This window comes from Cajanus cajan, chromosome 2 (assembly GCF_000230855.2).
Source record: "Cajanus cajan strain Asha chromosome 2, NIPB_CcT2T_4, whole genome shotgun sequence".
Taxonomy (NCBI): Eukaryota; Viridiplantae; Streptophyta; class Magnoliopsida; order Fabales; family Fabaceae; genus Cajanus; species Cajanus cajan.
This window is the reverse complement of record NC_138518.1, coordinates 56,636,387-56,655,202: the sequence shown is the minus strand read 5'-3', so window position 1 is coordinate 56,655,202 and position 18,816 is coordinate 56,636,387. Positions and strand designations below refer to the sequence as shown.

At 29.0% G+C, this 18,816-nt stretch overlaps 1 protein-coding gene across 3 annotated transcripts; it reads right to left on the bottom strand.

The window, feature by feature from the left end:
* Positions 1 to 8,529: 8,529 nt before the first annotated feature.
* LOC114916451 (uncharacterized) lies at positions 8,530 to 18,809 on the bottom strand. Of its 3 annotated transcripts, XM_083068480.1 has the most exons (4): positions 17,764 to 18,809; positions 11,090 to 11,371; positions 10,773 to 10,900; positions 8,530 to 10,651 (listed from the first exon to the last, which is right to left on the bottom strand). In XM_083068480.1, exons 2-4 carry the CDS (start codon positions 11,310 to 11,312, stop codon positions 10,340 to 10,342), a joined length of 663 nt encoding a protein of 220 aa, XP_082924606.1. In that variant the 5' UTR covers positions 11,313 to 11,371; positions 17,764 to 18,809; the 3' UTR covers positions 8,530 to 10,339. The 3 variants fall into 3 exon arrangements, with proteins under 3 accessions (XP_082924606.1, XP_029128984.1, XP_082924605.1); XM_029273151.2 differs by having other exon boundaries at positions 10,773 to 11,371; positions 17,764 to 18,806; XM_083068479.1 differs by having other exon boundaries at positions 10,773 to 11,362; positions 17,764 to 18,805.
* Between the last annotated feature and the right edge of the window lie 7 nt (positions 18,810 to 18,816).

Genomic DNA, 18,816 nt, shown 5'->3' with positions numbered 1-18,816 from the left:
GAAACCTCTACTGAGGATTTATGAGTTTTGGCTTTCCATGCGAAGAATACTCAAATTTTGCTGATCTTGTACTTTTTTTGCTTTCCTCTTATTTGATTTTTTTGGCTTTTTTTCTTTTCTTTTCGATTTTGCCATGTTATGATACAAATGCTAAATTCTTGCTTTATTCACACAAGATGCTAATTTTTGCATATTTTGAATAATCCTCCTTGGATAAAGAAAAATTTCTAAGTGTGTGAAATGCTTTTAAATGTATGCAATGCATATTTTGATTCAATTTCCAAAAGGTGGTTTTCCCCTCCCCCTTCTTACAAGTAATTAAACCACCTTGGTTAATTAATGTGTAACACCAATTATCTCGGTCAATTAAAGGTTTTCCTAGGCTGCTCTTTACGGGTGTTCAACCTAGCAAGTCATTTTTTTTCCTTTTTAGACTTGTTTGAATTTTGACAATCATCAACAATACACGTCATTATAATTGGATAGGAGAAGAGAAAATAAAGATATTTTATTGATTTCAAAAGCTATATATAGAAGGGAATGCAAAGAGTATTTAGAAAGAATGGGTGGCCAGGGTAGACTAGTTTTTAAGTTTTAAACAAACACTTCCTTGGATAATAAACATAACCATCCTCCTAATTATCCTAGACTATATGTTTGTGTCTTGAGTAAAATTTTCATAGAGCTTTGACCTCTTAAAGAAGTATCCAAGCCGTTTTTCAATTTTCAACTTGAATAATCATCGCTTTCTTTTTTTATCTCTTATTCTTTTAATCCCTAATTTTTGCCTAGGACATATCCTAGCTGGAAATTTTGCCCCCCCACCCTTTTTTTCCTGCCCAAGACCCTTGTCTTAATTGGCTTTTATTTTGCCCTAACTTTTACCTAGGATTCCTTTTGAAGGTTTTCATCCTAGCGGGCTTTTGCAAGCGATGTCTTCAAGCATGATATTTCTTCACCGCCTTAGAATCCACCAGGTGAGAAAGCCCTTCGCCATCCATGTTAGTGAGAATCAATGCTCCTCTAGAGAAAAGCCGTTTAATCACATATCGACCTTCGTAATTGGGTGTCTATTTTCCTATCTTGTCTTTCTGACCAGGTAGGAGCTTCTAAGTACAAGATCACCCTCCTAAAAGCTTCAAGGATGGATTTTTTTTATCAAAAGCTCTCTTAATCCTCTTTTGATAGGTTTGCCCATGGCATATGACATCCAACCTCTTTAATTTCTTCGATGAGATTCAGTTGATCAAATCTTCTTTAAATCCACTTTGACATAGAGAGTTTGGCTTTCATGAGTACCCTTAGGGGAGGGATTTCCACTTCGATGGGTAACACTACATCCATCCCATATACTAAGGAGAAAAGTTTTGCCCTAATTGATGTATGAACGAAAGTTCGATACTGATAGAAATCTAATCTCCAAGGATCCCTTTGGAAGAGGAAATACCAAAAAAGGTGAAAATTGATCCATAGGAGAGCTCACACTTGAAAACCATTGGGCCTTTAACTAGGTCCATGGTTAGGAGGCTAGAAGAGGCTTTTACAAAGGAGGTGTTTCTTAGACCTATGCTCAATTTGAACATTGAGTATGATTCCTCTTTTTGGTCTCATAGTCTCTATTGTATATACATTGTACAGTTTGATTTCTTGTACCTTGTATATAGTAGATACTTGTATATGTGTATTTTGCCTTGTATTTGTAAGGCACCTTTTCCTTTTCTTATAGGGTCATCCCTTTAGGATTTAGGGTATGTTGTTTGGATACTTTTGCTCTATTTGACCTTGTATTAAGGGTCATTAATTTTCATATTTTTAGTGGTAGAAGTGGGGAAATAGTAAAGTGTGTAGGTGTTGCTAGTAATTGGGCCTTTGGTGGGCCTAGGCTAATTTTTACATATTGGGCTTGTTTTGCTCCATTTAATCCAAGGAATTGATTTAGCTAGGCCTCACCCTCATTAGGTGAACCAAACTAAACTAATTCCAACATTTTTGGATTGTATTAAGTGAAGGAAAACAAGATAGGCCACCTAGCTCTTTTAGCTTCTCCCACACACTTGGATAACTTGTGCTACAAGCTTCTAGCTTAGCTTGCTCCCCAAGCTTCTAAGTTAGAAGCTTGTTCCACAAGCTTCCAAGTTATTAGACTGGTTAGCTTGAGTGTAAGAAGGCTAACCATGGTTCTACTTGAACCATAGTTAGTCTAGCTTGCACCACAAGCTTATCCCTCGATATATAAGCCTTTTTCTTCACTTTGTAAACACTTTTGAAGCATATATTGAAAGAATTATGAAATTTGTTTAGATTTTCTCTCTTCCAAAAGTCTCTAACCTCTTTGATATTCATCCAATTCTCTTATCTTCTTCAAGCAAGAGTGTGGTGAGGATTGAAGTGGCTTATCTCTTCCAAGGAGTGGCGCCTCTTGAAGAGTGTTCTTCACCAAACCTTGGTGAAATCCAAAGCTTCTCCTCCATTGGAAGCTTTGGAAAAGCTTGAGAAGAATCAAAGAGCTAAAGGTCTAGGGAAAAACTTGAAGAGGAATCAACATCTATCTAATTCCAAAGAAAGTTTTCCATCAAGTACCTATGTAGAGAAAATGGCAACATCTCGTGCCAGTCTTTGTAGGTGACAACCATCTTCTAGATGATCTTCTTGATATTTTTGTTGGCTGCCTCAATTGCCCCATTCATCTTGAGTCTAAAGGGAAAGGAGTTATGATGCTGAATCTTGAAGGACTTGTAGAGTTTAGTAATCATTTTATTATTAAGATTGGACCCGTTGTATGTTATGATTCTGCTAGGAACCTTATATCGGCTAATTATGTTCTTCTTAACGAAGCTAACTATTACCTTCTTAGTCACATGGACATATGATATTGCTTCGACCTTCTTGATGAAATAATCAATAGAAACGAGGATGAAGCTATGTCCATTCAACACTTTAGATTCAATTTGTCTGATAACATCCCTGACCCACATCGAGAAAGGCCATGGTGAAGCCAGGACGTTAAGTGTTGTTGGAGGAACATAAATGTTGTCAGCATACATCAGACATTTTTGACACTTCCTCATATATAGGTAGCAATCCTTTTCCATGGTTGACCAGAAGTATCCCACCCTCATGATTTTTCTAGCCATGACATGCCTCGGTATATGAGTGTCAAAGTCCCTTCATGGATTTCCTTCATAAAATGTTTGTGCTTCTTTTCATCAACAAGTCTCAACAAGATTGAATCAAAATTTCTTTTGTTTAGGATCCCCCCATGCAATAAGAATCCTATGGCTTTGTCTTTAACCACTTTCTTATGATTATCAATTGCATCAATTGGATATTCTCCTTTTTCGATGTATCTTTTGACATCAAAATATCATGGGCGATTATGAGTTCTTTCATCCATCATCAAGTAGAAAGCTTGTTTTTCATGACATCGGATCCTAATGACCCAATACACATCCCATGGACTCTTCCAACATTGTGATGTACAAAATAAGAGGTCTTCCTTCGACGGGAGGTACCAACATTGGTGGATTAGTTAAGCTCTGCTTGATTTTGTCGAAAGCCTATTGGCATTCCTCATTCCACTTTATTTTTATATTTTTTTTTAAAGAAATTTGAAGATAGGTGCACAAGTATCCATTAATTGAGATATAAACCTCGTAACATAGTTTACTTTCCAAAGGAAACCTTTGACCCCTTTTTCTTTGGAGGAGGCATTTTTGCAATATTTTTTACTTTATCTAGATCTACTTCTATTCCTTTCTTGTTGATGATAAATCTAAGGAGCTTTCCAAATCAATCTCTGGAAGTACATTTGACAAGGTTCGACTTTAGTTGGTACTTCTAGAGACGATTAAACAATTTTTCAAATGGATAAGATGTCATGGAACAGAGTCAACATGGCTCTCAGATAGGTAGCTCTGGCATTCTCCAATCAAAATGGCATAACTCTGTAGCAGAATGTGCCCCAGGGTGTGATAAAGGATATCTTCTCGCGATCCTCAACAACCATCTTAATCTGGTTATACCCTAAATTTCCATCCATAAATGATAAGATGGTATTTGTCGCAGTATTGTCTACCAACACATCAATGTGTGGTAGAGGGAAGTCATCTTTGGGACTTTCTTTGTTCAAGTCTCGATAATCTACACGGACTCAAACTTTCCCATTCTTTTTCTATATTGGTACTATAATTGCATGCCATTAAGGGTAATGTGAGTCAATTAAAAATCCTGCATCCAATTGTTTTTGAACCTCCTTCTTTATCTTGAAGGATCATTCAGGCTTAACTTTCAGAGCTTTTGCTTCACATGACAAAATCCTTCCTTCAGGGGTAATTTATGCTCAACAATTTTGGGGTCCAATCCTGGCATATCATGTTATGGCCATGTGAAGACATTAATGTGTTCTTTTAGTAGACCAGTCAACTAACACCTAATGTTCTCATCAATTATCGTGTTAATACTGATCTCTTTCTTATCTTCTCCCTGTCCAAGATCAAATTTCTCAATTTTCTCTTGATGAGGTCGGATCATTCGGGCTTCTCTATCTAGTAATCTCTATATGTCCAGAGAAATTACCTCCTTATCTGCCTCAAACTCAGAAAATGCATCATGGATGTTCAACGTTTGATTAATTTCATTATCTTTAGTCATGTTCATTTTTAGGCACTATAATTGGTTTTACAATTTAATGCATGAGAAGAGATAGAAAAGAACAAATATAGAGAGTTTGTAAAAGTGACGTATGTTATTGATGAATGTAAAATTTTTTACAAGCCCTTATTTTGTGTATGAACTCATGATTGTGGGCAAAGGTCATGAGTTTTAAAAGCAAAACATACATTTTTTTTTTAAAAAAAAGAGCCTTCTAATAGCTTTTCAACATACCATTATGAGATTACTGTTCATCACACTTGGGAAATGGTTGTTTATCAACATACCATTATGAGATTAATGTTCATCACACTTTGTTTATCAATGTCTGTTGTCGTCAACTGACTGACGATGGTGGCCTATCCAAATATCAAGCTAGAGTAACTAGTTATCACCTTGAGCGTGATTTCCTCAACGACCTAAAGGTAGCTAAGACCCTCTATATGGCTAATCGTACATCAACCACTCCCTATAGTCATAACTCTCTTGCTAGGTATAGAGGGAACTATTGTGTGTAGTTTATTTTCAAACAAGTGCAAAAATTTTAAACAATCACGCAGTTATTAAAGCCATACTAAAAAAAAATATATTTACAAACAATGTAAAAGGGGTAACAATTCAATTGCACTTTATTTTGCTAATTTTTGTCACTAAATGGGCCTAACCCTCTTTTAGCCATTAGAGTCACCATCTATCTGAAAAATTTTGACCTTGCCAACAGATGGTTTGGTCCTCCGATTTGAAAATCTCATCAGCTTTGGATTGCCCAAAGACCGAACTAATCCTCCATCTGATGGTTTAGAAAAGAGTTTGAGGGAGTCTCCACCAATATTTTACACAAAACATCAAAAAAAGTAAACATTTTCAAAAATTCAACTTTAGCCTTCATAGCCACAATGGGGTTCGGAGACTGGTTATGTGCAGGAAAGGTATTAAACACCCTACAATGCCCAAATTTAGTACCCTATGACAAATTTAGCGTAATAACAACGTAATTAAACTTCTACCCCTTTTATTTTATTAAACATACAACAATTTTATTTCTATATTATCCTAATCTACAATATATGCATCACCCTCATTATCTACATGGTGCCTATTCTATACATATAGGAAAAGCGATAAACAAAGTAGTAAATAAAAGAGAAGAATTGGGAATCTCTGAAGAAAGCTTTTTATAAATCTTTGCAAATTTTGCACAAAGGCACTTTTTGGCAGCCTCTTCACTTTACAAGAAACTCACTATAACTCAGAGTTCACATAGAAGGGGAATGGATCAAGTGTGTGGAAGTACGAGCCCTTGGCACACTTTTATAAGCATCCAGGGAAAGGGAACGATCATTTTCAACACTAGAATGGTCGTTCTAGGCCTTAATTTTCACATAATTAGGTCAAGTAGAATGATCGTGCCAAGCCATATATGTTACAAAGGGGGGACATCAGTCCTGGTCCTAGGGTTAGGGTTTTGACTATTTTTTGTGCTAAAATGCCTCTCGGACTTCCTGTGCTCCATCTTGACCCATTTTTGTACCTTCCTTAGCCCTCAGGGGTTGCTTTTCTTATTTTAGAAGTCTCCTGACCTTGTAGGAAAAGCCCAGACAAAACCTGGTGTCTACACCTATTCTCATCCCTAGTTGAATAAAATGAGTATTCTATTTTTTGTGATTTCTATTTTGTCTTGCACGATAATTTAAATACCCAATCAATAATATCCCTTTGAAGAAATACTTTTTTATTGTAGAATTTCCGCTATGAAGAAGAAACCTTGCAAGCTTACATGATAAGTTAAAAAAAAATACATATGCTAAAAAACACATCCCTAACCTTCTTTTTTTTTTTTTTTTTTGCATGTTTCACATATGATCCAATTGCAAATAGATTAACTACATCTTCACCCAGAAATATTCTTGAAAGTAAGGATGTTGCTTCACTTAATGATGTTTTTCAACTTCAATTAAGGTGTGGCTAGTCTCGTTATTATAATACCCCATATCTTGCATTATGACCCATCCCATATTTGGCCTAGTCTCTTTATTTTTGACACCTGTATTTATTGTAGAAAATAACATTTCTTATCTCTTTAGTGCTTTTGTTTCTTTCTAATATTTATTTTTATTTTAAAGGAACATTCAAAATTTAGATTAATTAAAAAAAAGTAGATATAGAACCAAGTATTTCAATTAAAATATAGTGGAAAATTATTATAGTCAACGCTCAGTGGTCACTATTCTAGGTTACTAAATGCTTACTTTTGCTACTATACTCATGTTTCAACACTTTCTATCTTATTTTATTTTTTATCTTTTGCATTAATTATTAAAGTGGTTATCATTTATTCATTAAACATAGTTGTGAAAATAACAATATTTTCTTATTTTGATTTTGATTAAAGAACAAATTATTGAAGAAAAAAATCCATTAACTCTTTCCTAAAGTAAACTATTTTAATCCCAACAATGATATTTTTTAAGGGTATTTTATTTTGAATTACTATTATTGTTGGCATTCTTTTTTTTTTTGTAGTCTCATAAACAAAAAGAAACTATGAGTGCATATACTATATAATAAAGACAATGCATACTATTATCGATGTACAAATAGTATTTGCATGAGTTGAAGTAAGTTTTATAATTTTAAAAATTCTTATTTTAATTTCTCATTTTATTATATGTTTTATGAATTATTCTTCTAATTTTTCTTTACAAATATTTATAGACCGATCATCTTTGTCATTAGTAGACATAAAGACTATTAGGGAGTAATGGGCTACAATTTTCTTTGAGCATTACATTGAATAGCTAGAGCTCATGTTTTCAAGTTTAAAGACATGTTTCTTAGTTTAGGATATATAATATTATTTTACCATGTTTACTTAACTTATTATATTCACATTGTATGTATTTAAAACTCAATTAATCATATATATGGTTGTTCTTGTTTACCTTTAACGTTCCATTTGTATGTAATTTGTTCCATTGATAAGTAACATAAGAAATGCAGATATTTTGGTCCATTGCACACACAGACACACAGACAGATACACACACACACAGACACACACAGACACACAAACACACAAACACACACACACACACGCACACACAAATACACACACACACAGAGACACACAGAGACACACAAACACACACACAGACACACATACACACACAGACACACAGACACACACACACACAGACACACACACACACACACAAACACACACACAGACACACACACACACAGACACACATAGACACAGACACACACACAGACACATACACACACAGACACATACACACACACACACATATTTCTCCCCTATATATTCTTGACATAAAAAAATGAGAGAAGTTTTTAATTCTTTTTTTAATTGAGCCTGCAGGCTTACCCGTTTAACTACGGGCTTCACGGCGTGAATATAAGTCTTAATATAAGATCATTTATTTTATAGGTTGGATTTATTTTGCCTATTAAAAATATGGGCTTCGCGAGCTGGGCCTTAAGCTAGCTCGTATACGCACACCTACCCATTGTGGAACTGAAGTGAAACTATCCTTCACCCATGGATCATGCCAAAACAAGGTTTTATTACCCAAACCCACCTTATTATACAAATATGGGCTTTGACTACGGGCTTCACGGCGTGAATATAGGTCTTAATATAAGATCATTTATTTTATAGGTCAGACTTATTTTTCCTATTAAAAATATGGGCTTCGCGAGCTGGGCCTTAAGCTAGCTCGTATACGCACACCTACCCATTGTGGAACTGAAGTGAAACTATCCTTCACCCATGGATCATGCCAAAACAAAATTTTATTACCCAAACCCACCTTATTATACATTGACCTTGAATATCACCTCTCTTGAAAATTTGAATCATTTTCCACTCTATTGATATCGCTCCACCAATTTGAGCAACTCCTCCCACTATTGACCCATCCTTCTTCTCCATTAGCATATTTCCCTCTAAGCACCCTATACCATAATCCTTTCCTCTCAGTTTTCATCCTCCAATGCCATTTTCCTAACAATGCCAAATTAAAAGTTTTAAGAAATCTTATTACCAAGCCCTATTCGCCCTTCTCTTTACATATGCACCTTTTCCCACACCACCCAATGAACTTTATGCTTTTTTGCATTCCCACCCCATAAAAAAAATTAAATAGAGATTCAATTAGATTGGAAGAAATGACAAGACTGATTTGATTAAAAACACTCTTCCATATTTTGAAATGTATTTACTTTCCCAAAACATTAATATATTTATCACCAATTCTACTATTGATTTCCACATGTCTTTCTTTCTTGGATTAGCCCCAGTTTGTAGCCTTAAGTATTTGAGAGGTAGGACTCCAACCTTACAATTCAAAATAACTGTCGCATCCATTGACCATTCATTAACAACATTCACCCCTATCAATTAACTTTTATGAAAATTCACCTTTATACCATAAATCAATTCTGTATGTATCTGAACATGTAAAAACTTATTTTACCCTAAAAATATTTATGTATGTATGAATTACATTATTTTTATAGACAAGTATGAATTATATATTTTTTATACACAAAGTACGTATAATATTACATCTAAAAGGTTAATGTAATGTATATATTAATAATTGATTAATATGACTTTGAAGCCTTTTCTCAGGTTTCTTCTACTTAATATGTAGTCTTCATATTCTTCCTTGTAGTTTCATTCCTGATATTGAAAAAAAATTAAAAGATAAACCAAAATTTCCAAGTTAATAAACCAATAATTTGACTCATAATTTTACTTGCTGAATTGAGAGCCAATAGAGATCAATTAGAGGAATTTTACCTTTGGCATCAAGGGGTCTCCTTAAGTAGGTATACTCATCAAAATAAGATTTTAATGGTCACAATGGGTGTCGAAATCATGTCATGAGGAACATAAACTCAGACTGGATCTTGAACCATTTTTATCAAAATTAATAGCTTTAAAACAAGGTTTGAAAGGATCTTACAAAATTATTTTAAAAAATACAAAATCCAAAGGAATTTGCAATTTTTTTTTAAAATTGAAATATTTTAATATAATCAAAAGGTAATTGTAATCATCTAACAATTTAAATTAAGAACAATATATATGTTGTACAAGAGATATCTTTCATAAAACAAATGATATATATCGTGTATATATAAACAAGTTGTAAAAGTAACACTATTATGTTACAAGTTTTTAAATTTTTGCATATAACATTAAAATTTGTGCACCTGGATTGTTGTGCATATATGATATGGTCTTGTTCAAATTTCCAAGCCAAATCTTCTCAGCAAATGTTATATACACTGATCTTAACAATGGTGTATTAAGATCATCTTTCAAAAATATTTCCATACTTGGAATATTGTTCACCCTCACTATTTGTAAGTTAGGCCAATTATAACATCCCCCTTCTTGACAAAAGTTGACAAAATTTGGAAGATCTTTGAGCACAAGACATTTCATCTTAGGGAAAATGGTAGCCACCTTTTCATCTTTATCACTAGATATTATCTCTTCTACTTTCTCACAATTACACAATTTGAATATTTTGAGTTTTTCAAGATTTTTGGCTTGAGAAAGTGAGAATAAGCTTTTGAGGCTGTGGCAATGAACAATGAAAAGTGAAACCAAATTATTAGGGAAAAATGAAACTTGAGGTTCCTTGTTCCAAAATCACGTCAAAATACTTAGGTTACTCAATGTTAATGCCCTTAGTTGAGGAAGAATTTTTTGGCTATCATGATTTGGTTTGTCACCTTCAAGGATAAATATCTCAGCCAATAATTCAAATTTTTCTAAAGTCAATTTTTTTAGCTTGTTGAATCTTTTTATCATGGTAGGGGAGAAGACACTCAATAGCCTTTTATTGTTTCTCAAAATAAGATTTTCTAACTCACAAAATGATTTAGAAGGACAATTATAGTGCCAAAGCTTCTCAACCGGTTGATTTATTACATTAAGTACCTTCAATTTGTCTAATGACAACTGCAAAGAACAAACAATAATTCTCAATGATTTGGAACAAGGATGAATAAAAAAACTATGTATACATACACTTTCTTAATAATGAATATTATTTCTAAAACATTAAAGTGAAGAAACTTACCGAATTTGGAAAGAAATAGTTTGAATTAGCTAACTCTGATTGGTCTTTCTCCTCTTTAGACTCTTCAACAAAAGTCTTCCATCTAGGACAATTTTCTATTTTTAGTGTTTCCAAGGATGGAAACTCAGCTGCAATAGGAAAGACAATGGAGATATTTAATAGATTTACAAGGGAAACATCCCTTAACTGAGAAAAGGTAGTTTTCCCTCTCATTCCTTCTTCTTCATGGATGATCATAATTTTATCCAAGGCCCTACAATCTATAATTTCCATATTTTTTAGCACCTGAGATGTGGGCAACCATTTAAGAGACTCACAATTCTTCACTTGTAGGATTTTCAGGTTTTGATAGAACTTGACAATTTCTTCATTGATGATTTGAGTTAACTTAGGTAGATCATTCAAAATCAATTCATCTAACTGTTGTAGGAGCTCAATGGAATGAGATATTGTTCCATCAATGTTGAAACCAATAGTGTCTTCGAGCATTTCTGTCAGTTCCAACATCTCATTTCTGTCATAAACTCTTAATGCTAACATATCAGCAGTATGCTTTCGTCTTGGTATGTGCTTTTATGGAAGAAACTTCCCTGCATGTGCTTTTATGAAAGCTCAAGTCAAATTTTTTTAATTAGAAGAAGACAAAAAGAATATACATAGTGCATCTAATATTAATTAAGAGTCATTAAGAAGAGGTTAAGTACTCATTAATTATTAGAAGAAAAAAAAACCTATATCTATATATATTTTGTTCTTATAACCATGATAACTATCGGTAAAATCAAATCTAATTTTACTTATAAATATTTAGCATATATATCAATATAGTTTCCTGAGTTTTTTATTTTTTTATTTTTTATATTTTTTTTTACTTCAAATAATGGAAGAAACTTCTTGCATGTGCTTCTGTAAGACTGAAGTGAAGGTTATTTTATATTAGCTTCTAACCAAAAATATGGAGAGACAAGAGATCGAGTATATATATATATATATATATATATATATATATATATATATATATATATATATATATATATATATATATATATATATATATATATATATATATATATATATATATATTAAGAGTCTTAATTATTAAGAAGATAGTTAATTAAGTGTTCTTTTGACCACCAGGTAGTTAAGGGAGAAAAGATTGGAAATATATAAGAAGTGTGGAGATCTAAGTTTCATTTTTATTACCATCATTTTTATAATTTTTTTTTCATCTTTACTTAAAAAAAATTAAATTGTTACCTAAGAAATTATTAATAAATAATTTGTTTACCATGATATTGTATTGAAAATCACAAGAAAGTATATTAATTAGTAAAAAATTTTATATAAAAAAATATTTTTTAATTATTTAGTTATTGTCCTTAAACATTTAACTAACATTTCTTCATTAGTTAATAAAGTGACTTTTATCGACATATACTCATTTGAGTTCTAGAACTTTTAAGTTTAGGCTTGTGAATAGACATTGTTTTCGTTTTGTCTTTTTTATTCTATTCACAGTTGTGATATAAAACATTCGAATTTGGATTTAAAATTTGAAAGATATTTCAAACTCATCTATTATATATATATAAGCGGGCCACAAAAATAATATAAATTAATTGAAATTTTATATATAATGCTATACTGTGAATCTTATTCATAGATAACCAAGATTTATTTTATTATTGTAGTAGTAATTAATATTTTTTATCACCTAAAAATATTATTTAACTCTTTTTAATTAAATAAAATTTTAAGTTTCAATTCTGTTATTAAACGAATAAAAAAATAGGAAAATAATTGTTTACTACATATGATTACCACCTTTAATTTTAACAGAAGCAACTTTTCTTCTCAATTCAGTTTGTACAACTCTAGTACTACAAAATTTTCAACACGAATCATTAATTTTGACAATACGAATGTTTAAATTTAAGATAAATTTAATTTTAATTTCTTAAGTTTAAAATTAATATTTTTAGTCCTATATTTTTTTTTAAAAAAAAACTTATTATCTTAAAATATTACATATTAGTCATTTCTACAAACTTATTACTTCTAGTAAGCTAAGCATGTACAAAGTAGCTCATCATTATTGCAACATGCAAGCTTACTATCTCTTACAAGTACAAAACAAATGATTACCAGCAAAATGTCCAGGCCACTTATGTGTATATGTGACACATTTCCATCTATAATACAAGAAACAAAGAAACTTAAATATAACTCATAACTCATTCCTTCTAATGAGTTGGAAGCTTGAGAGATTTATGTAATACCCAACTTGATCAAGCTGAAAAGGCCTTTTCCTACTCGTCCTCACTAGACCTCCAACCCATCATCATAAAGTGAAATTCTAGGTGGTAACTTTTAACGGCTAGTAGGATATCTTGACATGAATATCTTATAAAATATCATAATCAAACATATTATATCTATCTAACGGAATACCTTCATCATCAAAAAATAATATATTCACTACAAGAAAAATGCTGATTTCTGACGAAAATTTTCGATGGAAATAGGTAAATTTCCGACGGATTTTGCTTTTTCTGACGGATTTCCGACGGATTTCAATCCGTCGGAAAAAGTGGCGTCGGAAAAAAAAAAATCCGTCGGAAATAATTTTTTCGACGGAATTTTCCGACAGAAAATTCTGTCGAAAATTTCTGACGGAAAAATCCATCAGAAATTGCTGTCAAAATTTCCGACGAAAAAATCCGTCAGAAATTGCTGTCAAATTTTCCGACGGAAAAATCCGTCGGAAATTATAATTTTTTTTTAATTTTAATAAATTTATTAATGTAACAACTCTCATATTTGGCCTCTCAAGGGTTCTACCGAAATGTCTATGTATGTTGTCAGTATAACTTGTACAAATTAATTCATTTAAGTCATCCTCAAATATACAATCTCATATTTGTACTATAATAATAATATATAATAATTTTATATTACGAATAATAATAATAATAATAATAATAATAATAATAATAATATATTTAATTATTCTTTATTTATATGTACTTACTTTTATAATTAACATCTACTTATTTTTATTTAAAATTATAATTTAAATTATTTAATTTTATAATTTATAATGATAATATAATTTATAAAATTATAAATATTTATTTATTACATACTTATAAATTAAATTTTAATATTTTAAATAAATTATTAATTAATTTAATATATTTATTTACCTTAAATAAAACATATAAAATTTAAAAAATGTATTTATCCTTATTTTTTTTTTCTAATTATCAACTATTAATAAAATACTAACTTAAAATCTTATCTAATTATATATAATATTTTCATATCAAATTTAAAACCAGATATTAGTTATACAAAAATATTAAGATCATATAGTAAATTGTCAATAAGATTTTAGTTAAATAATTTAAAATAATTAATATTTCAATTATATTGTTAATTAGCAAATAATTTATTCCAAAACTAATTAATTTTTTATATTAATTATTAGTAAAATTTAATAACTTTTAATTTAACAATTAATTGGATCGATGAAATTCAACATACCATGAGTTATTGAGCGGAATAACTTTACCAAGAGTTATTTTGTAAGTTATCTTAAATCAAACATATAAAATTCAAATAATGTATTTATCCATGTTTTATTTTTAATTATCAACCATTAATAAAATACTAACTTAAAATCTTATCTAATTATATCATAATATTTTCATATCAAATTTAAAACCAGTTCTTACATTTTCGATAAATATAAATTTGTCTGAAATATTCTATCAATAATATAACTTTTCTTACAAAAATTTTCTCATCAAAAATATAAATTTTTCGACAGATTTAATTTTGTTTTATAAAAAATTATCTTCGATTAATATAACATTTTGTATATATGATTTAAGAGTAAAAGATTTTCAATTTAACGGTTGAATTTACAAAATTCACATTTAATATAAAGTTATTGAGCGGTGTAACACTTAGTAAAATTTATACCATTGTAATTATAGCTCCCCTCATGTGTATATATATATATATATATATATATATATATATATATATATATATGTGTGTGTGTGTGTGTGTGTGTGTCTATATATATATATATATGATTTAAGAGTAAAAAATTTTCAATTTAACGGTTGAATTTACAAAATTCACATTTAATATAAAGTTATTGAGCGGTGTAACACTTAGTAAAATTTATACCATTGTAATTATAACCCCCCTCATATATATATATATATATATATATATATATATATATATATATATATATATATATTAAATGGGACTTTTACAATATATTACACCGCTCAATAACTTTATATTAAATGTGAATTTGGTAAATCCAACTGTTAGATTGAAAGTTCATATCTCTTATAGATTATATATACAAAACTTTATATTAATCCAAGATGATTTGATACTTCATTTTTATAAAACAAAATTGATGTAATATATTCATTTCAAAATACACTAAAATATGAACACTTGGATTATCTTCCAGTTGTTGTTCAATTTTAACAAAATTTGATATACACGTATAAAGTGATATGAACTTTCAATTTAACGTTTGAATTTACAAAATTCACATTTAATATAAAGTTATAGAGCGGCATAATACTTAGTAAAAGTTACACCGGTATAATTATAACCCCTTATATTATATATATATATATATATATATATATACACACACATACATATATATACAACGACAGCTGCACGTTTGGAATAGTGAGGCACTTGCCCTCACTACTATTTGACATATACATAATTTTTTATCTAAAAAAATAATATATTTTAAAAAATAAAAATTATATTCTAATAAAACAAATATATAGATTCAGAAAAAATGTTTATTTATTTGATATCTGTCAAATTTTTGAAGGAAATGAATTTTCATGTGATAAAAAAAATTTCTTAATAATGAATTAATTTTTAAAAAAAGTTTAATTATAATATATATATGTATATATATATATATATGTCTTAATATTCACATATATAATGTAATATATTAAAACAAATAATTTTTTGATAAAATAAAATTTGTAGCATGCATGTTTTTCTTTTGTGTTTTTTATTTATTGTATACGTTGATTGAAAAAATCAAAATAGTAAAATTGTATACATTGATTAAAAAAATCAAAATAAGAAAAATCATAAGATTTATATTCCATTTAGAATTGTTATTATAAGATATATTTTAAAATAAATTATCATCTAAAAATATATATTAGATATTAAAAACATATTTATATCATAAATAAATTAAACTTTATTTTTATAAATTTAACATATAGATTTTTATATTTTTAATAGTGTTAAATTATTATAAAATAAGTCTATATGATTGTAGTTCTACCCAAATATTTAAAAATTATCTATGATAGATAAATAAGTCACACTTAAAATATATATTTTTAAAGAAAGTTAGATTCAAACCAAGTAAATTATAATAAAATATAGTATAACCTAATTTATTTTCATCTTTAATACTAATCATAGATATAAAAAACTTGTAATAAATAATTATAATATATATTTATACCTTTAAAAGATATATAAAATTTTTAATACTACAAATATATATAAGAAATTAAAATAAGAAATTAAAAAAAGAAATTAAAAATATAAATTAAAAATAAGATTTCCGACGGAAAATTCCGTCAAAAATTTCTGACAGAAAATTCTGTCGGGAATTTCCGACGGAATAATTCTATCGGAAATTTTCCAGCAGAAATTTTCGATGGATTTATTTTTCTGTCGGAAATTTCCGACAAAATTTTCTGTCAGAAAGTTTCTGTCGGAAATTTCTGACAGATTTATATTTCTGTCAAAAATTTCCGACGAAAAATTTCTGACGAAAAATTCCGTCAGAAATTTTTGACGGAAATATAAATCCGTCAGAAATTTCTGACGGATCCATATCCGTCGGAAATTTTCCGTCGAAAATTTACATTTTTCTTGTAGTGATTTGTTAATAAATGACAATATCTCCACACAATTATCATAACATATTTCCAAGATATCATACAACGTCATCTCAAAACTTATGGATAAAATCAATCACTTATATATGGAGCATGAAACACTACACTACAAGAAAATTGTCATATAGTGACACACACCCTATAATGACACAATATATGTCACCAAAAACTACTTTTACCCACATAATAAATACATTATATGTTGGTATATTGTTAAAAAGTGTGGATATAGGCTATAGTAACACACAAAATATGTTGTTCATATTTAAAATCAACACTAAAATTATATGTAACTATATGTCAAATAGATATATGTATATATACATATATGGTACTTATAATGACACTTTTTATATGTGACTATGTGTAATATTTCTTGTAGTGAAGTATCATTAGACTTTACTCTCATTCTTAACTTAAACTCCCATTTAACTAAAGCATTAGAGTATCTTTATTAGTGCCCTTTCTCATTAGGATATTGGAGCAACTAGATGTCTCCGTTATTGAAGTACTTGCAGATTTTGATAAGAACAATAATTATATACCAAATTTTTATTCATTATAAGTAGAAAACATAATTCTCAATAAATGTTAATTTTAATAAAAATCAATCACTATAAAATTTTTAATGAAACCTTAATCCATCTTGGTTGTTCAGCCTTTTGTCAAGTCTTCTACATCATTTCTTAATTTTATAATTCAGTTAACTAATTCTCATCTTACTACTGGATTTTGTTGTTCCAAAAACAAATTAGAAGGGAAGATTGAGAAAAACCTGGTTCTTCTAATAAAATGAAAATCTGTAACCGAATCTAGGAAGTACCTTAATCGGTAGGTGTTTAGAGGCAGAAAATGGCATGTTTAATTGAAACTAAATAACTAACTATATCCTTTTGTGGTGTGTATGGATTTGTATAATTCAAAATGAAATAGATTATAGTATGAAAAATATAGATGCAGAAAAGGTTTGAAATATTAATATAAATAACTAACTCTGTTACCTGGTTGAGACTGTCTATGAATGTTTAAGCCACACTATTTTCTGAGTATTCGAATTGTCGAAGAAATATAATTTTCATATCCGTCGAGTCAAAATATTTATAACACATGCAGGCACTCAACTTAGAATGAATGGTTCAATTTTTTATTCTGTCTCCCCAGAATTACTTTGATTTTGCCAATGGACATCAAGTTTAAGTAATTCCTTTCTTTGATTCTGTCAATGGACATTAAGTTTAAGTAATTCCTTTCTTTGATTCTGCCAATTTCCAAAATCCTTTCCTGTAATCTTTAGTAATTCCTTACTTAAAACTAAGGCCAGTCTAGAATAAGAATATCACAATTACTTTGTCACCACGGAATGCATGCTTTTCAAGTATTTTGGCTAAGTGACACAATAATCGATTATTGTAGTATTAAAAATTATTTAGTTAATGAAAATATTTCGTGTATATTAAAATATATTAATAAATACTTCATTTAAAATTCAATTAAAAATAAAATAATATTTTCTATTTTGTAATGTCATTAATTAATTACTAATAACTGCTACATTTATGTTTGATTAATTAATAATTAATTATACTAATAATATTGATTTACAAATTACTAATACTACTAAATCTAAAATTCAAATAAAAATATAAATTATAAAAATTATTAATAAAAGCTATATTAAGAAATTACTTACAACGAAAGCAAATACAATATCTATATTATCAATTAAATATAAATATTGTATAATCCATAATATATATGTGTAATTATAGTAATTCTACTTTTGTGATTTTGTCCCCATTCTAAGTTTTAATACTTTATATATATGTTACAACTATTACATATTTAATTTAATGGGTTTTTTTTTTAACATTACTATTTAATATAATTGATATCTACAATGCTAGCTATAAAAACATAAACGATATTTAATTTGAAAATGATTTGGGTCTCTTCAACTCTGTTATTTGGTTGGACTCAATTATTTATAATTTTTATTAATTAATAACTTCATATTAATTTTAAATTTTGTAAATCTAACCGTTAGATTAAAAGTT